At 42.9% G+C, this 18,407-nt stretch overlaps 1 protein-coding gene across 1 annotated transcript in view; it reads left to right on the top strand.

Moving 5' to 3' along the window:
- Window positions 1–18,407, top strand: part of LOC119657173 (nose resistant to fluoxetine protein 6-like) — a 32,342-nt gene that overhangs the window by 6,814 nt on the left and 7,121 nt on the right. Inside the window, exons 2-8 of the mRNA XM_038063960.1 lie at window positions 11,382–11,765; window positions 11,828–12,066; window positions 12,423–12,646; window positions 17,291–17,496; window positions 17,566–17,923; window positions 17,978–18,146; window positions 18,206–18,399. Of these exons, the coding sequence (XP_037919888.1) occupies window positions 11,382–11,765; window positions 11,828–12,066; window positions 12,423–12,646; window positions 17,291–17,496; window positions 17,566–17,923; window positions 17,978–18,146; window positions 18,206–18,399 (1,774 nt within the window). The remainder of the gene's footprint in view (window positions 1–11,381; window positions 11,766–11,827; window positions 12,067–12,422; window positions 12,647–17,290; window positions 17,497–17,565; window positions 17,924–17,977; window positions 18,147–18,205; window positions 18,400–18,407) is intronic.

Here is an 18,407-nt window from a genome sequence, read left to right on the forward strand (position 1 = left end):
AACACTCAGAACCATAGAGAACGACAGTACAGACGACATTGCCGTGAATTTTAGATTTGAGACGTTCGTTGATACGTCGATCACAAAGAACACCAGTTGTGGAACGCCACTTCATCCAGGTTGCGTTAATGCGTGAAGCAATTTCATAACGCAGTTCTCTGGAGGCGTTGACCGAGGTATTTAAACCGCTCAGTTCTTGGCAGGTCACTGCCGCTGACAAGGATTGTGCCTGTTTCATGGGGAAAAAATCAGTTTTATTTAGATTCAATCGGAGACCACGTTGTATGAGGCAATCATTCCATTTTTGGACAAGTTGCTGCAAATCATTTTTGCTATGTGATACTAGGAAAACATCATCTGCATAAAGCAGTAGGGTGCTGGACGTTGCTGCACCATCCTCATGTAATTTGAAATTTAGCCTCCGGTCAATCATTGTGCCTAAATATTTGAGCGCAGGCTCGAAATATATTATCTGTGTCCCAACTTTGATCTTCTTAGACGTACTCTTTGTTTTCTTAGTGATAAGTAATATTATCGTCGTATGCTCTGCGAGCGATAGGCTTGCGTTCTACAGCCAGAACTTAATGTCGTAAACTGTTTCATTGGCGTAAATCTCGACTTCTTCGAGGAGACGGGCAACAAACGGCAGCTCAATGTCACCCGCAAAGCCGATGGTGGACAAGCCGGTGGCGAAATCTAACGTCAGCGCTCCATTATGCATAATTATTTTAGGATGGACCCTTGCGGAACTCCGCATATTGTTTGGTATTATTAGCTCCTTCATCTAATCGCAGCACAGAAGCCTATCAATTAAAAAGTCGCCAGTAATTCATAATACGCACCAGACATCTCCCCCTTAATTTAAGGTACTCTATTATTTTGCTTCATCTTGCGGAATTCAAGGTATTCTTCACATCAAGCATTATCACTGCACAGCATTTGTTAGTCATCAATCTGAACTGATTCTTAGAGAGAAGAGTGGGAAATCCTTCTTCCTTAAGACATGCGGCAAATACATCGGCAACATATTTGGCGCTATATTAATTGCTGCCTTAAGAACTGTTTTAGCGATACTATCCAAGCCAGGAGCTTTATTTTCTGCTATTTTTTCGCAGCTTCTTCGCTTACCATTGGAATTTCGACGGGATCCACTTGGAGAATAGGAAGGTTAGCAGTATTCACATTTTGTGGAAAAATGTTCCGTCACCATCTCGTCTAGCAAGTTAGGACAAGCAGTTGAAAGATAGCGTTTGCCTTTTATTTTGCTCATCACTGTTTTGAAGATGCCGCCCCAGAGGTCCGAATCAGTTTCCTTACACAGCCGCATGAAGTGTTCGCTTTTGTTTCTTATTTCAGTCACATGCATTGTTTTCTGCGCCTCTTTGTATTGTTCATGTAGCTGTTCGTATTCAGATTGGTTTCTGCTCGGTTGACTGCGTCTTCTGGGCTAGAGGAAGTTTTTTCGACGTTCTTCGATTTCACGCTTCCACCAGAAGTTCGATCTCTGGGAACCAGTGCACCTTGGCATAGACGTATCGCGTGGTTATCATACATGTTCGCCAATTAAGACGCCTTACGTTTCCTTCTAGCATTGTATTTCGCAACAGGACTCCCTTGAAAGTTTCTTCGTCAAAACTGTTGACTGGTCATTTTGCAACTGTCGTCCAGAACCAATTAATTTTTGTAAGTTGCTTAATTTGGAAAATTGTGGCCTGATGATTGCTATGTGTGTAGCTTTCACTAACGTGCCACTGTCACTAACAAATGTCATTTTTGAGCTTGCCCATCAGGAAATCCCTGTTTGGTGGGAATAGATGTTCCACATCCAAAGAGAGACCAAATGAAAAACTACTTCAATCTAAAGTCTTCCACTTTATTCAAATTTGTTCACAAGTTTCTCACATCCACATTATAATTACTTCCTAGTTACACTTTCCGAATTTGCATCCAAGCCATGTAAACAGTCTGCTTTTTAAAAGTCACTGGCTTTTCAGGCGTTCCATGAATCTTGGTAGCCGATACCTGATGAAGCACAAAATATAAAAGTAAAACAACATCTTTGAAATTTAAAAGCTAGTCCTCAGCTTAATTTGAAATCTGAGGAAATCCTAAAATCTGGTTTTTAGTTATGCAAATCGTCTTAAGAGTCAAGAACGGTTTCTTTTAGATAAATTTTAAAACAAACTTAAATGATTTATAAAATTGCAAGTTATTATCTCCAAAACTTTTTGATTTCAACTGATGAATGCTATTTTGAAATATGACTTCAAGGGTAGTGCGATTTTTTCAAAAATTGCAACATTTCTATGTCATATGTGTCATAATATTTGGATAAAGTAAAGTAAACACTTAGAACACAAAAGAGAATCTACGATCATCATATTTGGCGGCAGATATAGGAATCCGTTTTCACAGCCTTCATATGACTTGATATCAAATTCATTTTTCATGGGCCTGGAGGGTTGCTAAATTTTCGTCCTACTAACGTGGCCTAAACACTTGGTGGTCTAGTCGAAATCAATGCTACTATTTGAGCCTGTAGCATAAAACGGATATCCTAGACTACTAGGAGAGATTGATAGAGGAGGGCGATCAATTGGGTAAAGTCATACTGCAGTTGTCGCCAAGTGATTAACATACAATTGAGGTAGGCCTTGGCGAGTTTAAATTAAAGGGATCTAGGGGGTCTAGCAACTTCAATACGCAGTTTTGAGGCTAAAGCTTGCTACCTAGAGAAACTGGATGAAGGTCTTGCTTTAAACTGTTAATGGCATCGCGGAGTTAACAAGATCGAAAGATCTGGCCACAAAACTGATCCCTGATTGTTGCTTTGCAAACGAAGTGGGAGAATGAAGCAGAAGTGACGGAAATTACGTGCGATACTGTGGGTTATTTTAGGTTCCACTTGCACAATCGGAAATGTCCTGATGACAGGATGCGGTTGACATTTCCAGCCAACTGCGTCATCTGCTCCTCTATCTCGAGACTCAGGAGAAGAAGAAGAACTATTTTTGATGTTTTCGTCAAAGGATGCGCGGAAAATTGCAGTACCGAGGTGCTTTCAAAATTTGTCGGAGCATGTTATTCAGAACTCTCTTAAACAGCAATTGTTGTACAGGAGCAGAGTGTAAATGTTTAGTCCGGTCCGCTGCACATCGTTCACCAAGTTGCGATTGCTAAGGTGGAGCTCCTTCACCTTTGGTAAAAAACGAAACCGCAAATTCGTTTTGACTATCAAATGCCCTGTGAAGTTACTTCAGACGTCTATTTCGGGGTTTATTTCCATCCCTGTAGACGCTGCAATGGTTAAATTTGCCAATTGAAGTTTTTCTAGATGAGCAGGAGAGCGCTCAGGGATATCGAAATAATAGTTTAGAGAAACACAGGGTTCACCTCAGGGTGAGAGCGCATGGAAAAAAGTGCCCCACCAAATTAGTGAATAATAGTGTCCCTGCCACTGCTTAAGGCGAATATTTTAGTAAAGATTCTCCGAATCTCGCAAATGCCAAATGTCGTCGCCATGAACCACAAAATAGTCTTTCAATAGTTTAAAAGCTGAAGATTCCAATCTGTTGGATAGGTTTTAAGCTTTCTGGTGGCCACAAGTAAGCAATCCGTTGGTGAGAAGGACGGCTTTCGGATTGATCGCTACACTTGTACCCTTGAGGTAATGTCATTTGTGGGCAGGGACGTTGAGCATGCCCTTGAATGCCAAAAAATTGTGTAGAGCACGTCAAAGGGAGGAATTACAAGTGAAGTTAGCTTGAGTTCCTGTCGTGCGGGAATCGTGGTGTTTGGTCTAAGCTCCGCTGAGGACGATATATTATAGTGAAATGTGTTGGAACTCGGCACCATATACGAATTCCTCTCGGACGTATATGCTGTCAAGTATGAGGGCAAATTTAACCGCGAGCCACACAAAACAGAAAAATACGCACAGACAACTGGCCATAACCCATACTTTTGAATCCCATTCCATATTAGTTAATGTTATGATTGTAAACAAATCAAGAATGTAAAAATATGTAAATTATAAGTATTTGAATGTAGTTCTTCTACCCATGCGGCTCGGAGATCACCAAACTGTCACTATATTGTGCCTTGGCTCCGAAACACTCGTTACCAATATCTTTTCAAATAAAGTTCATAATAATATTTTATTAGAATTTTTGGTAGTTGCTTGCAAAACCAACCTTAAATTTATCCTGGAACCATGAAATGCAGCAATATTGGCTATAATATAAAGTATGGTCCAACAAAATTTGGTGGAAATCCCCCTAATACTAATGAAAGTATAATAGGTCAAAGACGTGCTTTAGTACAAATTCTAAGACTGAATGCCAGTAGCACGTGAAAGTGAATATTTTGACATAATATATGCATATATATGCATTACGTACTAGGTACTAATAGGACAAGCGCCCACTCACCCTGGGACCGACGACGGAAAGAGATAACGCGAACAATCAGGGTGTGGAAACATTGGGATAATTCCTTCAAGGGAAAGTGGTGCGGAGTCATGGAGCTGCAGAGCCTTTAAGTCCGCTTTAATTGTTTACATTTAGCCAACTTCGTTAACTTCCCTTTCTAAAAAATCATTTCAATCTTCAAAAACTTTTCTTTTCAAATTCAATATCTATTTAAAATTACTGTCACAATTAACATTTTATGATGTGTGAGCTCCGTACTCGCTCACGGCTATCGAAAGACTGAGCGAGTCCCGCTTCTTCTCCAATCAACACGGTTTCCGGGCATGGCCACGCGGTCTAGCGAGTTCAGTGACCACCTGCTGTAGAGAGCTCTAGTGCTGGCATCTGCTGTGCTGTGGCTGCACTCCCGCACAGGAAATGAAAATTCAGGCTGTCGCGCCACATCACTCCGCCCCCAGCTGAAACCTGGGGTTTTAGCGAATGAACCCAGAATGTGGCTCCATTTAAACAATAACGCGTACGCGCCTTTGGTTAGGAGTTGTCTCAGATGGAAAGAATGGTTTTAGTCTAGATAAGGAGACCGTTTTTGGGTGGCCTCCGATCTCGAGCTGGAAAAAATGCTTTCCCCGCTCGAGCACACGATATGGGCCCTCATAAGGCGGTGGCAGCCGGTTCCGGACGGCATCCGTCCTGACCAGAACGTGCATACATTTATCGAGCTGTTTGGGTAGGTTGGCTACCGCGGATGCGTGACGGGTCGTTTTGATTTTTTTGAAGTTCTCTTAGCAGGCAGAGCAATCCTCAGTCTGTGAGACTCGATCTTCTGTCAAAGACCGGATCGCTCGGGAGCCTCCAGCTCTCCCCGTATACCTGCTCCGCGGGGTTGGCATCAAACTCTTCCCGGCTAGCTGTTCGGAGGCCAAATAGGACTAGAAGCAAGACCAGGACGGATCGTCGCGGTCATGATGGTGGATTTTAGCGCCCGGTGCCAACATTTTAGCATCCGATTGGATTGCGGGTGGTATGCAGTGGTCCTATGGCGTTTGAATCCCAGGAGTTTGACTAGCTCCGAGAAAAGGGTGCACTCAAACTACATTCCCTGATCAGTGATTATCACTGCCGGGACTCCAAAGCGCGGGATTCACTCTCAACAGAGGGCTTCGGCGCAAGATTGTGCTGTAATGTCAGCCAGAAGTCTTGCTTCAGGCCACCGCGTGAACGTGTCGATGATTGTAAGGCAATACTTGAAGCACGCGAGGATCGCCTGGATGCCTTCCGGAAGACGCCACAGCCAGAGTGATTTTAGCAAGTCGTCGTCGATCTCATTTCTGCCCAATTGCCTCATTTCACGAAGCAATTGGCTGGAGGTTCGATCGCCCAACGTTAAGCCTGCCATGATCCAATTTTGCTAACTCACTTACTGACAGGCGTTTGATCAATTCGCTCTTGGATTTAATATACGAGGCATCTTTGACTATGTCGGAGATTAGGACGATGGTCTCCTCATCTAAGCTTACCACGGCGTACTTAAACCGGGTCGCATCTGCCGTAATTCTGGTCCGTAGATTTTTCACAAAGATTTCACGTAAAAGTGCTTACTATGCCCCCCAAAGAGAAGACGACAGCGGCAGGCCGTATTACGCACGCATTGAATTTCAAACACCAAAGACGCGAAAAATGGAGAAAATCGAAAGTGGACACCTCCACCAGAACCCCACAGAGCGGACGCCCACTTGCGCAGACCCTATCATGTAATTTTTTTAACACTTGCCAGAGCGGACGTGACCATGTCATGGGAACCGAGCGGAGGATTCAAGTCGAGACGATGTTTCCGCAACTGCTCTAATTCCGAGAAGTGTGCAATGCAGTTAGTGGCAACTTAAGCTGTATTAAGGAAGAGCTTCCAACTTTAGCAATGGTCATTGTTGGAGTAAGCCGGAAGGACTCTAACCTGTCCGACGATGTAATGTCTCCCGATAATTTCGTTAAAGTCTCACACTGCGCCTTTCGATGCTTTCTACCTCTATAAAAAAAAGACAGACAAACGGACCGATTTTAATAAGGTTTTGGTTCACAGGCAAAACTAATGCCTGATTGCCATTATGGCAATAAATGAAGCTTTTATATTTCACACTGAATTTGCGCTTAAAAACAAAAGAGTTTAGGATATAACGAGTCTCTACTGGAAGGATTTTCGTGCCCAACATTATCGAAGAATTGTTTTGGATTCGAAAATGTCGTTATGCCATGCTTCCTGGTTCTAGGTCAACCTAATCCTTATTGGTGCATATTTCCGTACTTTAAATAGTTGGACTTTGTGAGTAGCCCTAGGAAAGTACATTTTTCCTGTTGTAAGACTTTTTTCTTTCTTTGACATTATAACTCAAAAAGCCCACGGACCCTCTTCCCGCCCAACCGGACCGAGGGGCGACCAACCTAAGGATGGGCTGAAGGCAACATCCAAAGGCCCGCATCACAGCGATGATGCGTTTTAACGCAAAGTGTGTGCGACCATGCGAAAATGTATTACTACATCCCGATTGTCGCAAACACTTCAGCCAATGACGCGGAGGTCCTACACTACAGAGACATGGATCTTATATTGAAGACAGTGCGGATCAAGACTGAAACCCATCAGGTCAGATTGTTACCGGACAGGACTCTTCGGACTATAGCACAGGTTGCAAGGATAACTGCTTTTTGCATCTCCATGTATAGTCCAGCCCTAAGATCGAGCGTTTTCAGCGCTTTATGTAAGTTCTGCGGGACTAATCCCGTCGCTGAAATTATTACTGGGACTACTTGGATCTTTTGTAGTCTCCAAGTCTGCTTCATATCGTCTGCCAAGGGGCCGTAGTTCCGGATTTTTTCGTGCTGTTTTTCAACAGTGTTCCGGTCCAACGGTACGGCTACATCGATTATAAAGCACGCTCGTTCTTCCTTCAGAAGCAGAACTAGATCGGGTCTGTTATGATTAACACTGTGGTCGGTGGCAATAGTGTGATCCCACAGTAGTTTGACCCGATCATTTTCCAAGATTCTCTGCGGAGTATACTTATAGTAAGGATGGTAGGTTGCCACTAAGTTATACTTCAACGCAAGGTTTTGATGGAGAATCTTGCAGACGGAGTTATGACGATTGGTGTACTCGGTACCGCTCAACATCCTGCACGCAGATGTTATGTGCTGGATGGTCTCCTCTTCACAGTTGCATAACCTACAACTGGAGTTGGTGATTGAGGAGTCGTGAAGAATGTACCGTTTATAATTTTTTGTTGGGAGCGAAGCATCCTGAATTGAAGTTAGGAATGCTTCGGTCTCATAGAAAAGTACACCATTTGTCAACCATTTGTTGGAGGCTTCGATGTCAATGCCTGACAACAACAAATTTTTTATATGACCTCCGTGAATGGGTTTTTCTTTCCACATGTCGATCTTCTGTTGGACTGAAGTAACATTCGACATGGGATCCCATTCTCTGCTTCTCAAGTTCAAAGGAGATAATTTATTATCTGCCATGACGGTAGCCTGATGTATTTGGCTAGAGGATTGTTTCTCATAGAAAAACTCACGAAGAGAATGCACTTGATTGTAGTGCAACGTTTTTAAATCAAGTACCCCCCTTCCTCCCTGATGACGTGGGATAGTGATCCTCAATTTTTCGGCAGCTCTATTGTGCATGTTGTTGTTTGCAAGAACTACCCTTACCCGTCTATTGACAGATTCTAAATCAGTATTACTCCACTGTATCACACCGAAAGTGTATAGAAGGACGGGAATGGCAAAGGTGTTGATTGCCATGATTTTATTTTTCCCGTACAGCTCAGTTTTAATGACAAGATCCAGACGCCGCTCAAATTCCCCCAGCAACTTAGATTTAATTATTGCTACAGCAGGTGTTGTTGCTTGCAATATGCCGAGGTATTTGTAGACGTCGTCCGAATCCATGCCCTCAATTCGGATGTTATTTTGGCTGTATCCTTCGTTGTCGGTGTGTTTTCCCCGAACAATTGTTTTTATGCGACATTTCTCTAGACCCAACTGCATGCCGATATCCCTGCTGAACTGGATGGTGATGTCCAGCAAGGAGCGAAGTTGGTTCTCGTCTTTGGCATACAATTTGATGTCGTCAATGTACATTAAATGGCTCAATGTACATTTCGACAATATGCCATGCTTGACTTGGAACCCGTATTTGCTTTCATGCAAAAGATGGGATAGCGGATTCAAAGCCAAACAAAACCACAGTGGGCTTAGAGAGTCGCCTTGGAAAATGCCACGCCTGATTGGTATCTCTCCTGATGTTTGCGAAGATACCGATAGCTTCGTGCTCCAATTCTTCATTACTGTTCTCAGTAGAAGAACGACATTCGGGTTGATTTTATACAAGCGTAACACTTGTAGTAACCACGAATGTGATATGGAGTCAAAGGCTGATTTATAATCGATGTAGGCTGTCGAGATGTTTCGTTTTTGGTGGACAGCCTGCTTTACAGCTACCGTATCGATTATAAGCTGTTCTTTGCAGCCTCGGGAGCCTTTTGCGCATCCTTTTTGCTCCTCAGCTATCAATTTATGAACATCAAGATATTTTGAGATGTTCGCGCACAGAACTGAAGTGAAGACCTTGTAGATGGTAGGAAGACAAGTAATTGGTCGACATTTTGAAGGGCAAGAGACACCCTGTTCCTTGGGGATGAGGAAAGTTATCCCCTTGGTGAAAAATGGTGGAACTAAATCAGGATCGGCAATCATCTGTTTAAATTGATTTGCCAATATCCTGTGAGTGCTCTTGAACCGCTTCAGCCAGAAGTTGTGAATCTTGTCAACTCCTGGCGCCTTCCAGTTACCTGCCTTGTCAAGGGCTGCTTTAACGTCGACTTCAGTTACGTCAGGCATGGTCATTTCGGGGAGGGCCTCGCATGAACGCATAAGGTGTGGGAGCCACGCTGCTTCTAAATTGCAACGACTGGATTCGCTCCAAACACTTCTCCAGAAGTCTTCTGCCTGATCCAGATTGAGGTTACTTTCCCTACCTGAGTTGATGAGATTTTTGTAGAATCCTCGTTGGTTCTGGAAGAACAAGGTGTTGTCTGTCCTTCGCTGAAAGCTTTTCTGATACCTACGGATGCGATTGGAGCATACCGCAAGTTTCTGCTTCAGCACCTCGAGGATTTCTTCGATTGGCATATCATTGGACAGATGGTAGTTTCCAATGATGTTCGCAACGCATCTGTGCACTCTTGGTGATGGATTCCCAAGGAGTGCTTGCGTCACACGACCAATCTCCTTTCTCAACTTTTCGACTCTTTTGTTGAGTCGAAACACCCAGAACGGTAAAGTCCTTCTGCGCATACCTCTGTTATTCGCTCTAAGATGTTGGTTATGGAGACGAATAACCGTGGCAGCTGCAACGTAGATCAGGCTGTGAACCTCTGTAGCAGTAATCTCGCTAGCCAAACGATCAGCCAAAATTCTGTCAACGGCAGCAATGATGTTAGTAGTTGCCGAAGTAAACTTCAGTTTTGGGATCCTTGGCCTAGCGTCTGGGAGAATCTCAGCATACTCTGTGAATGCGACCTGGAATGCGGTCAAAGCCTCATTATAAATTGGGTCGACATCCCCAGTTACTAAGCTTCTCCTGACTACTGGATTCATGGAGTGCCTTACAGGTGGAGTACTTGTGTTACTCCTTTGACTAGTCCGGTAATTTGATGACTCCAGCCCGAGCTCAAGTGAAACCTCTTGGAAGATTTGTTGCCTAGTTGGTAAGGCAACTCGGTTGTTATTCACGATCACTCGGTACTGGTTGACGACGTTCTGTTCCGGAACATGACTTAGCTCCGGAAATCGGGTTATGAACGCGTCATGTAGTCGATGTCTGTACCCTGATGGATTCCGTTCCAAATCCGTGACACGGTAATAGGCGCGGACGATAAATTCGTTGAGTTGGCTCGTCCAAACCATACGACGCCTAGGTCTCCCGTCCCTGGTGGTTGACGGCATAACCGCCAAAACATCCAAGGGCGAAGAGCCGCTCTGATGTTGTTGAACGACCCTTAACCGTGTTGGGTACTGTCTTCGTGTCCCTGGGGTCCCATTAAGAGAATTTAAATCGTTGTCCCCAATTTTATTCCCACGAGTGTTGGGGAAGCAGTCAACCCTGCAACAGAGCCCCAATGTTGCAATGTCCCATGGTTACCTCCAAAGGTAGGGAAGGTATTTGGAGGGGAGCCGCTGAAATACAGTGTAACGTCACTGCAATTCATCCGATAGGCGCGTCGATCCCTTCACCCCGGATTACGGATTTGTTAAGGAGGTTTACTCCCCCTGAACGGGAAGAATCGGTAAGGGAGGACGAACACAAAGGGAAACGTTCTGCTTGTCCGCGGCTACTTATTTACAAGATTAACTTGCGATATTCGTAGCTGACCCGGTGGGTCATGTCATTATCCGCAACCCATGACACGCGCCTGGTCGCATGCAGCTCTGCGTTTGCAACTCAGGTGAGGATAAACCTGGTACGCCAGGTATATATATATATATATATATATATATATATATATAAATAGATGTTAGAACATATTATTTTTATAGTAGAAATGATCTAATTAAGTTAATATGTCTGTAAAGTACTTAAATGCACTAATATAAAAAGAAACACAAAATAAGTCCGTCGAATTTTATTTAATTCAAATTTTTCGTGCTCGCTTCGTATGTATTCGACCGAGATCTTTTCTCTTATATCGTCTTCTATCTCTGGCGTATCTCTGATTGAGATCATTTCTTATCTTATCTACTCTAAAGCGTAAAGCTGGACAAGTCGAAATAAGTGAAAGATAGAGAGTTCATACTTTGCCTCAGTTTTGGTTTTTTAAAAATTTGATTTCATCACTTAACATTGTCGAAATGATTATTTTGTAACATACGCGAATATTCATCTCCATTTAGGTAAAGAATCCAACTCCCTTATAAACTGGCTTAAAAGTTTCAAACGTGAGCAACCTGTAGTCGAAGAACCTCAGAAGACTTCTAAGGACCCAGATGAGAGCATTTATGATAACCTCATGGGCTATTTAGATCGATGGCCGTTCAACTTGATAATTCAGTTCGATGAAACCAAAGAAGGCTACAAGGAAGCAGATTCCGATAGCAAAACAACAGGACACCACAAACCAGCAGATACGCCAATCACCCAAGAGCAGTTCGATTATCTACTCAACCGATTACCAAGCTTTGCTATTAATCCAAACGTAATTGAAGAAGTGGAATGCAAAAAACAACTTCAAATCTTCGCAAGACAACTTCGAGGACAGAAACTATGGACACTACAAAGTAAGCACAATAAGTTATGATTTCGATGAAATAACAATGATTTAAGTATCTCAATCATGTAGTGTTTGATTCGACTGGAAAAATATCTTCCAGCATCCTTCGCGGTAATATCAACCAATTTGGAGATTTCGATCAATGCACACAAATCAAGACAGTGGTCAAAGTTAGTGCTGAGGAGTCGGTGAGAATCAAAGGGAAATACTGTCTGGCTCACATCGATCTGGAAGCAGTTGATAGTGGATTGAAGCTGCCGATTCATATGGCTCAAGGACGAGGTTTACTGAAAAGTCGTTACCAAAATGTAAGTTGATTTGATAGCACAAATAGAAAGGAAGTCTTTTGTTAGGGGAATTGCATTTATGAAGTCGACAGGTCAATACAGACAAAGATATAGAAAGAAAAGCCGAACCCGGGAAAAAATTAAGGGCCGGTCACGAAATCGCTTAATTAATCTAACTTTGTTAAAAACTGTTTATTCGGCGCTTTTGTCAAAACTTCGGGCTCTGAAGAATCCCCTTCTTTAGCTTGACAGGCTTAAATACAGATATTTTTTTGAAACTTAATTTGTCAGACCGGAAAAGATTTAATTTTATGAATATGAAATAACGCTAAAATTTATAAATATTTTTGAGCCACTAATAAATATTTATTTTTCAGCCTTCTCATTTTGTCCCACGATATACCACAGTGAATTGGGGAGTATGCCTGCCAAATGCCTGTTCCGCACGAAGCGTGAAAAAAATGCTGGGAGCTGACCTAAAGGTGTTCAATTCATCAGGAGTTTACTTCTATGTTGATGTTAATGAAAAGGATTGTTTTGTGCGGAAAAATCAATCAATTACCAATTTGATAACGACCAACTGGAAGCTTGGGTTAACCATGTAAGTTGCTTGGCTAGATCGTCCTCTGAGTCGAAAGTGCAGACCAGGTAGAATTCAGAGGTTTTCATATTAACTTAAAATATGTCTTAACAAAGAGTTTGAGATAATTAAATTAATAGGTACAGTTGTAATTACAACGAATATATAGTTTTTGATGTAGCAAGAAATTTGGCATATTGCCTTAGATTACTACATTTCTGGGTGGCCTGGTCTAAGGTTAATGTTGCATAATTCGGCGGGTTCTCGCACGACGAAAGGATCTTATGGACTCGTCCCTCGTGCACTGGAAAATTTGCTAACAGGACCCGGGGCCAAAGTGAAACATCTTACGCCGAGGAATGCGCGACCAATTGAGAATTTGGTCTTTTGTATGCGGACTCGGAATACCTTGGGCACGTTCAGTTTTCAGTCAGACCTTTACCTAGTGGCCGGACTAGCCGGGGTGGATATTTTCCTCGGATTACTAATGGGACCAAGACATGCACTTAAAAAACAATAAAAATGGAAGAGGAGGTGATGAAGCCAGGCGCGTCATTGGAAGACCAGCTACAGGGGACAGCAGCCACCGAGGACAGTACCGTTTGGCTAACCGTAGCACCGCTGCGCTGAAACCCACGACAGGGACTCCCGGAAGCGAAGCGGCAGACGGATTAGTGATTTCCAGAATGAGAACCACTGTCGTCAAACTGGGTACAGCGAATACCAGACACAGTACTCCTAACCTGAAGCCGTCGACGTCCGCAGTACCCCTAAAAGCAAGGGCAGATAAGAAAGTCGGACACCAGGAACTAGTAGCTGCGGTCAACTGGAGTTCAGCTGAAGAGTCAGTATCAGAAGATCAAGCATACTCCGAACAAGATTGCGAAGAGTACGGAGGCAGGTACTGTCGACGAGCGGGATGAAAAGTATTTCACTAAATACCACAAGATTTTCGAAAAATACAATATCAAATTCAAAAACCAAGCTCGCTGTCTTCAAGAGTAATCGACCTCAAGTTGCGGTCGAACTGCAATTCAAGTAGACGCTAGGCATCATCTGCAAACACGACGTAACCAGAAGTGATTAGGTGTGGCTCTAGTGACAAACTGGTACCAAAAGTGTGCACCAATGTTGAGGCCAGCAAAAGGAAAGCGGGGGATTCCGCCTCGAAATAAAATTGAATTAAAAAATTCGAGAATTGTATTTTATTTGAACGCTAAAACAAACTAACGAAAGATACCCAAGTTGAGCATTTGCGGGCTTTTATAAAATTACGAAAATGCAATTCAGCGCCGATATTCACAATTATATTTACTAAGCAAAGCTCAACAGATTTGATCATTACTGATCCAATTTCATCTAGAGAGGAAAATTACCTGCAAACAATTTGCATTCTGTGGGAAAATATTAAATTAAGCTCGTCCAATCCTTGCGCCTTCAAAACTCCTATTCCCATGGACGACTGGGGAGATAAACAGTCAAAGGTGGCAAACCAGCTGATAGGCTGCGAGGTCAATGCAAGGCATACGCATGGGGGCTGCTTGGAAATCATGGAAAAAGTAAGCCCTCTTTGATTTTATTATTAAAATAAATTTATCGGTGTGAGGTAAAGACTGCACACGAAACTTCTATTTTCGCAGCTCTGAAAACTATGATGGTTGGGAGGCGGTCTTTGATATCACTCTAACTAACAATGGGATTTTTCACGTAGAGAACTGGAGAGCATCTGACCAGAAATATTTCTCAGACCACAGATGGGAACGGTTCAGTCTAAGTCTCGCTACTGAAATCTTCAACTCTTTCAGAGACCCCAGGAGGATAAACTGGAAGAACGTTGGTCAAGTTATCAAGAACGACGCCCTGAAAAAGGCAATTTGAAACCGTCTTCAAAATGTCATGCCCTGTTAAATACAGCAAGAAGACATTGCCACTGTGGTGGAATGAATATCTGCCTAGCCTCACGAAGCTGACCAGGGACGTTTTTCACATCTCCAACAGGCACAAATATTGACAGCCATATAAGGACTGCCTGCAGAGGTACAAGTCGGCCATCAGACTGCCAAGAAGCGATTCTAGCTGAACTATTGTCGGAACATTGAGAACACCAGGAAAATATGTGAAACTCAATTAGATTCTACCGAAGAAGCGTAAGAGTCCATCCTTTCTTAAAAAGGGAAGATACTATTGGACGAAATGTTCGGGTCACACCCTAGAGCTGCTGGTTTAGATAGGTTTAGATTTCCCGCTAGCAAGGGAGAATGTCAAATCAATAATTACGGAGAATAAAATCGACTTGGCTATAAACAGCTTCTCCGCATATATATCTTCGCGGTCAAATAGCATAATGCCAGTCATCAAATAGAAACAGCAAGAATGGGGTTGCATCTCTTCAGAATACGTACCACATTCTAGGTAACGCGTGCGAGTAGCTTTCAAGCAAGCATGCGCAGCTATAGGTCCCGGAAGGCCTTTCGGCCAATCAGCTTCACCTCTTTCATGTTGAAGACCATAGAGCGTGTCCTGGACATCCATTTAAGGTCCATTATGGAGAAATCGCACTTCTCAAAATCTAAACACGTCTACTTCTAAGGCAAATCCGTAGAAACCGCTCTCTACAAGGTAGTTGACACGGCTGAGTGATCGCTTCAGTACAAGCCATAGACTCTAACTGCATTCTTTGATCCAGAAGGAGTATTCCACAACGATATTCCAACGCCACCATGGAACCATTAACCAGAGCAGCATCTATGCTAAGATTAAGGTTAATCTAGGAGGTAGCCGCTTGATCAAAGCTGTGACCAAAGCTATGCCCAGGGAAGCGCCATCTCTCCAGTGCTCTGGTGGGTAGTGATGGACGAAATTCCCATATTGGACAGGAGCGGGATGAAAATGGTGGCGTATAACGACGGCTAAGTGATATTGCTGTCAGTGATGCTTTCCGTGTTATGATTAAAATTATGGAAGGTACTTTGGAGAATGTGTGCCTGTGGGATGCAAGATGCGCACTCGGCATAAATCCAACCAAAACCGAGCTCATGGTATTCACCACCAAGCCAAGGGTAGAATTTCTACTCCGAGGGCTAAATGAATAAAGATTGTTTCTTTCCTTCAATGTAAAGTATCTTGGTGGAACTTGTAAAACCTTGGACGACTTGCAGAGTACCTTTGTAATAAAATGGGTTATTCGGTCGAGAATGGTTCCCTGGATGTACAGTTTTGTTATGGAGTGGCAGCCGCTGATGCAGAAAGTACAGAGCGAAGATTTTTACACCCTGCCTTAGCAGCCAGAGCAGTATGGAAGACCGGCGACCTACTGGAAGGATATGACGTAGTATTCTTCACCGATATATCAAAGAAAGTCTGTGAAGTCGACGAGAGAGGTTTCTCGGTTACACACAGCGCAGCTGAGTCGTACGGTCTCCTAGGATTGGGTAGTGCATTCCAATCGGAAGTGTCGGCAATACTGGAAGACTGTCGATGGATAGAGCATGAGCTCCGCCCCAAGCGTAACATAGCCAATCTGACTGCTTTCATTAAGGCTGACAACATCTTCCAGGCTGATGGTGCAGTGCAGGAACAGAAAATACTAAAAAGTCTGAGAGACACCTCATCGTCCTTTGGGTTCCCAGTCATAGGAACATAAAAAGGAATGACCAGGCTAACGAACTAGTTAGGCAGTGCTCTGCCCTTGGCATTCCCTCGGTGAGTATGGTCTGCGTCCCACTCGCGACTGTCAGGAGTGGAATCCACTCGCACTACTTAGCAGTCGTGGCTTCAGATGGCGAAAGCTTACCACTTGTACCAAGGCGAGGAGGATCTTTTAGCTCTCGAATTCCAGAGAAGCAGCCTCGATGAACACAAATTCGAAATTACCGCCTTTCAAAGATTTAATCGAAAGACTAATTCAAGAATGTATTTAATGGAGATCAGAGGAACTAAGACGAAGTGATACAACTGTTTTTTATGCCAATTTTCGATGCAACCTTAGTTTTCCTAAAGAAAGTATTTGTCGTGTCTGAATTGAGACTTCCAGCAAACTCGTAATCCAGTGTTTCCTAAATGATGGAGGGAAACATAAAGGTTACGTGCCAAAAAAGTGAAAGGAACATGCTAAAGAAGCGGAAGGAACTAAATTCAGATGTAAAAAGGGCTCTGGAAAACAATCGATAATCCCGAGTACGAAAGTCTCAATATACATATGGGTGAAGAAGTCATGGCGTACATTATACTGACTCAAAAAGTATGCCTGAAGGGCAAGGAGCTCAGATTGTTTTTAGTTTAATCCGTTGCAGTTTTACTTGGGCTTTTCTAAACTCTGGTTGGGTTATCCATGTCGATACGATCAGACATGCAAATTTTTGACCGATCAACCGCAAAGTGACAAGAACTCTCATAATACCAAAATTGCGTAATTGACAAAGAGCAACCTTTGCAATTAGGTGCTCGTCAACTTACTCTGTTCTGTGCACCGAATTCCCTAGACCTCTTTGAAAGCTTAGCAGATTTGAAGAGAAGTTGGTAATGGACTCCAAAAGCATAAAAGACTTATCAGGTAGCCTTAGATCAAAATGTGAATTATATTGATTATCAAAAATGATTCCAAGAACTGAGTTTTTCTTTATGTTATAGTTAATACATATATCATAATTTATTACCATTTTCCAGCGCCTTTTACGGTTCATTTCTACTGCTTGCAATTGTGGGGACCATAACTGAATACTGGAGCGTCGTTCGAAAATTTCTGATTCGCAATGCAAAAAATCTACTCAAGACTAGTAAATCCCAAACTGAAAAGGAAGCATCGGCCGATGAACAATCAGACGATCAATGCAGTAGTCCCGATACAACAGGTTCACCTCATGAGTACTCAAGTAGGCGACAAAATGTTCTGAAAGAAACTTTTTCCTAAATTTAAATGACCAGGTTGATAATACTTACAGTCATGAGACTCTTTCGAGAAGGCATTCTTTCGTTTTCATTGAAGCGGACCCTGGCCAGACTCACCGGCTCGAATCAAAGTGGTGAAATTGTAGCCATCAATGGACTAAAAGTGCTGGCCACCTTTTCAATCTACCTATTTCTCAAATTCTTGATGCTGGGTCATCTGCCCATAACGAATCGCGATACGCTTGTGAAGCTGATCAGTCAGCCTTTCAGTATTGTACTGAGGACTCCACTGATGTATTTAGACACGTTCTTATTCGCTAGTGGTACAGTTGCTGCGTACAGGATGTGTCAGGAGCACGAGGAAAAATCGGGAATTTCGGTTATGAGGCGGATCGTTGGGAGGTTGATTCGGTTTGTTCTCCGCTTTTTCCTGCTGAATGATTTCATTAACTTTAATATCTTTAGATCTTTGCCAACTCTTTTTGCGGTTCTGTATTTTCAAACATGGGTGCTACCCCATATCGGATCGGGTCCTCTTTGGAGCAATTTGGTGTCACATAATACAAAATTGTGTGAGCAAAATATGTGGCGGAACTTCTTCACAATCCAAAATGCTATGAATCTGGAAGAAACGGTAAGTCATTTAAATTCTACTCTGATAATAGGATATATGTACATGTCAAGTATCCGCAGTGCTCTCCATTCACTATTCAACTAGCTGTCGACCAACAATTGTATCTATTAACACCTCTAATCGTTTGGCTCTACTATAGCAATTCGGATGTGGGACTCATAGTTTATAGTGCGATTCACGCCATTTCCGTAGCTGTAAGATTCTCGAGGACAACTACCGATCGACTGTCACCAATTGTTTTCCACGGCATGAAGTTAACAT

This window comes from Hermetia illucens, chromosome 5 (assembly GCF_905115235.1).
Source record: "Hermetia illucens chromosome 5, iHerIll2.2.curated.20191125, whole genome shotgun sequence".
Classification (NCBI taxonomy): Eukaryota; Metazoa; Arthropoda; class Insecta; order Diptera; family Stratiomyidae; genus Hermetia; species Hermetia illucens.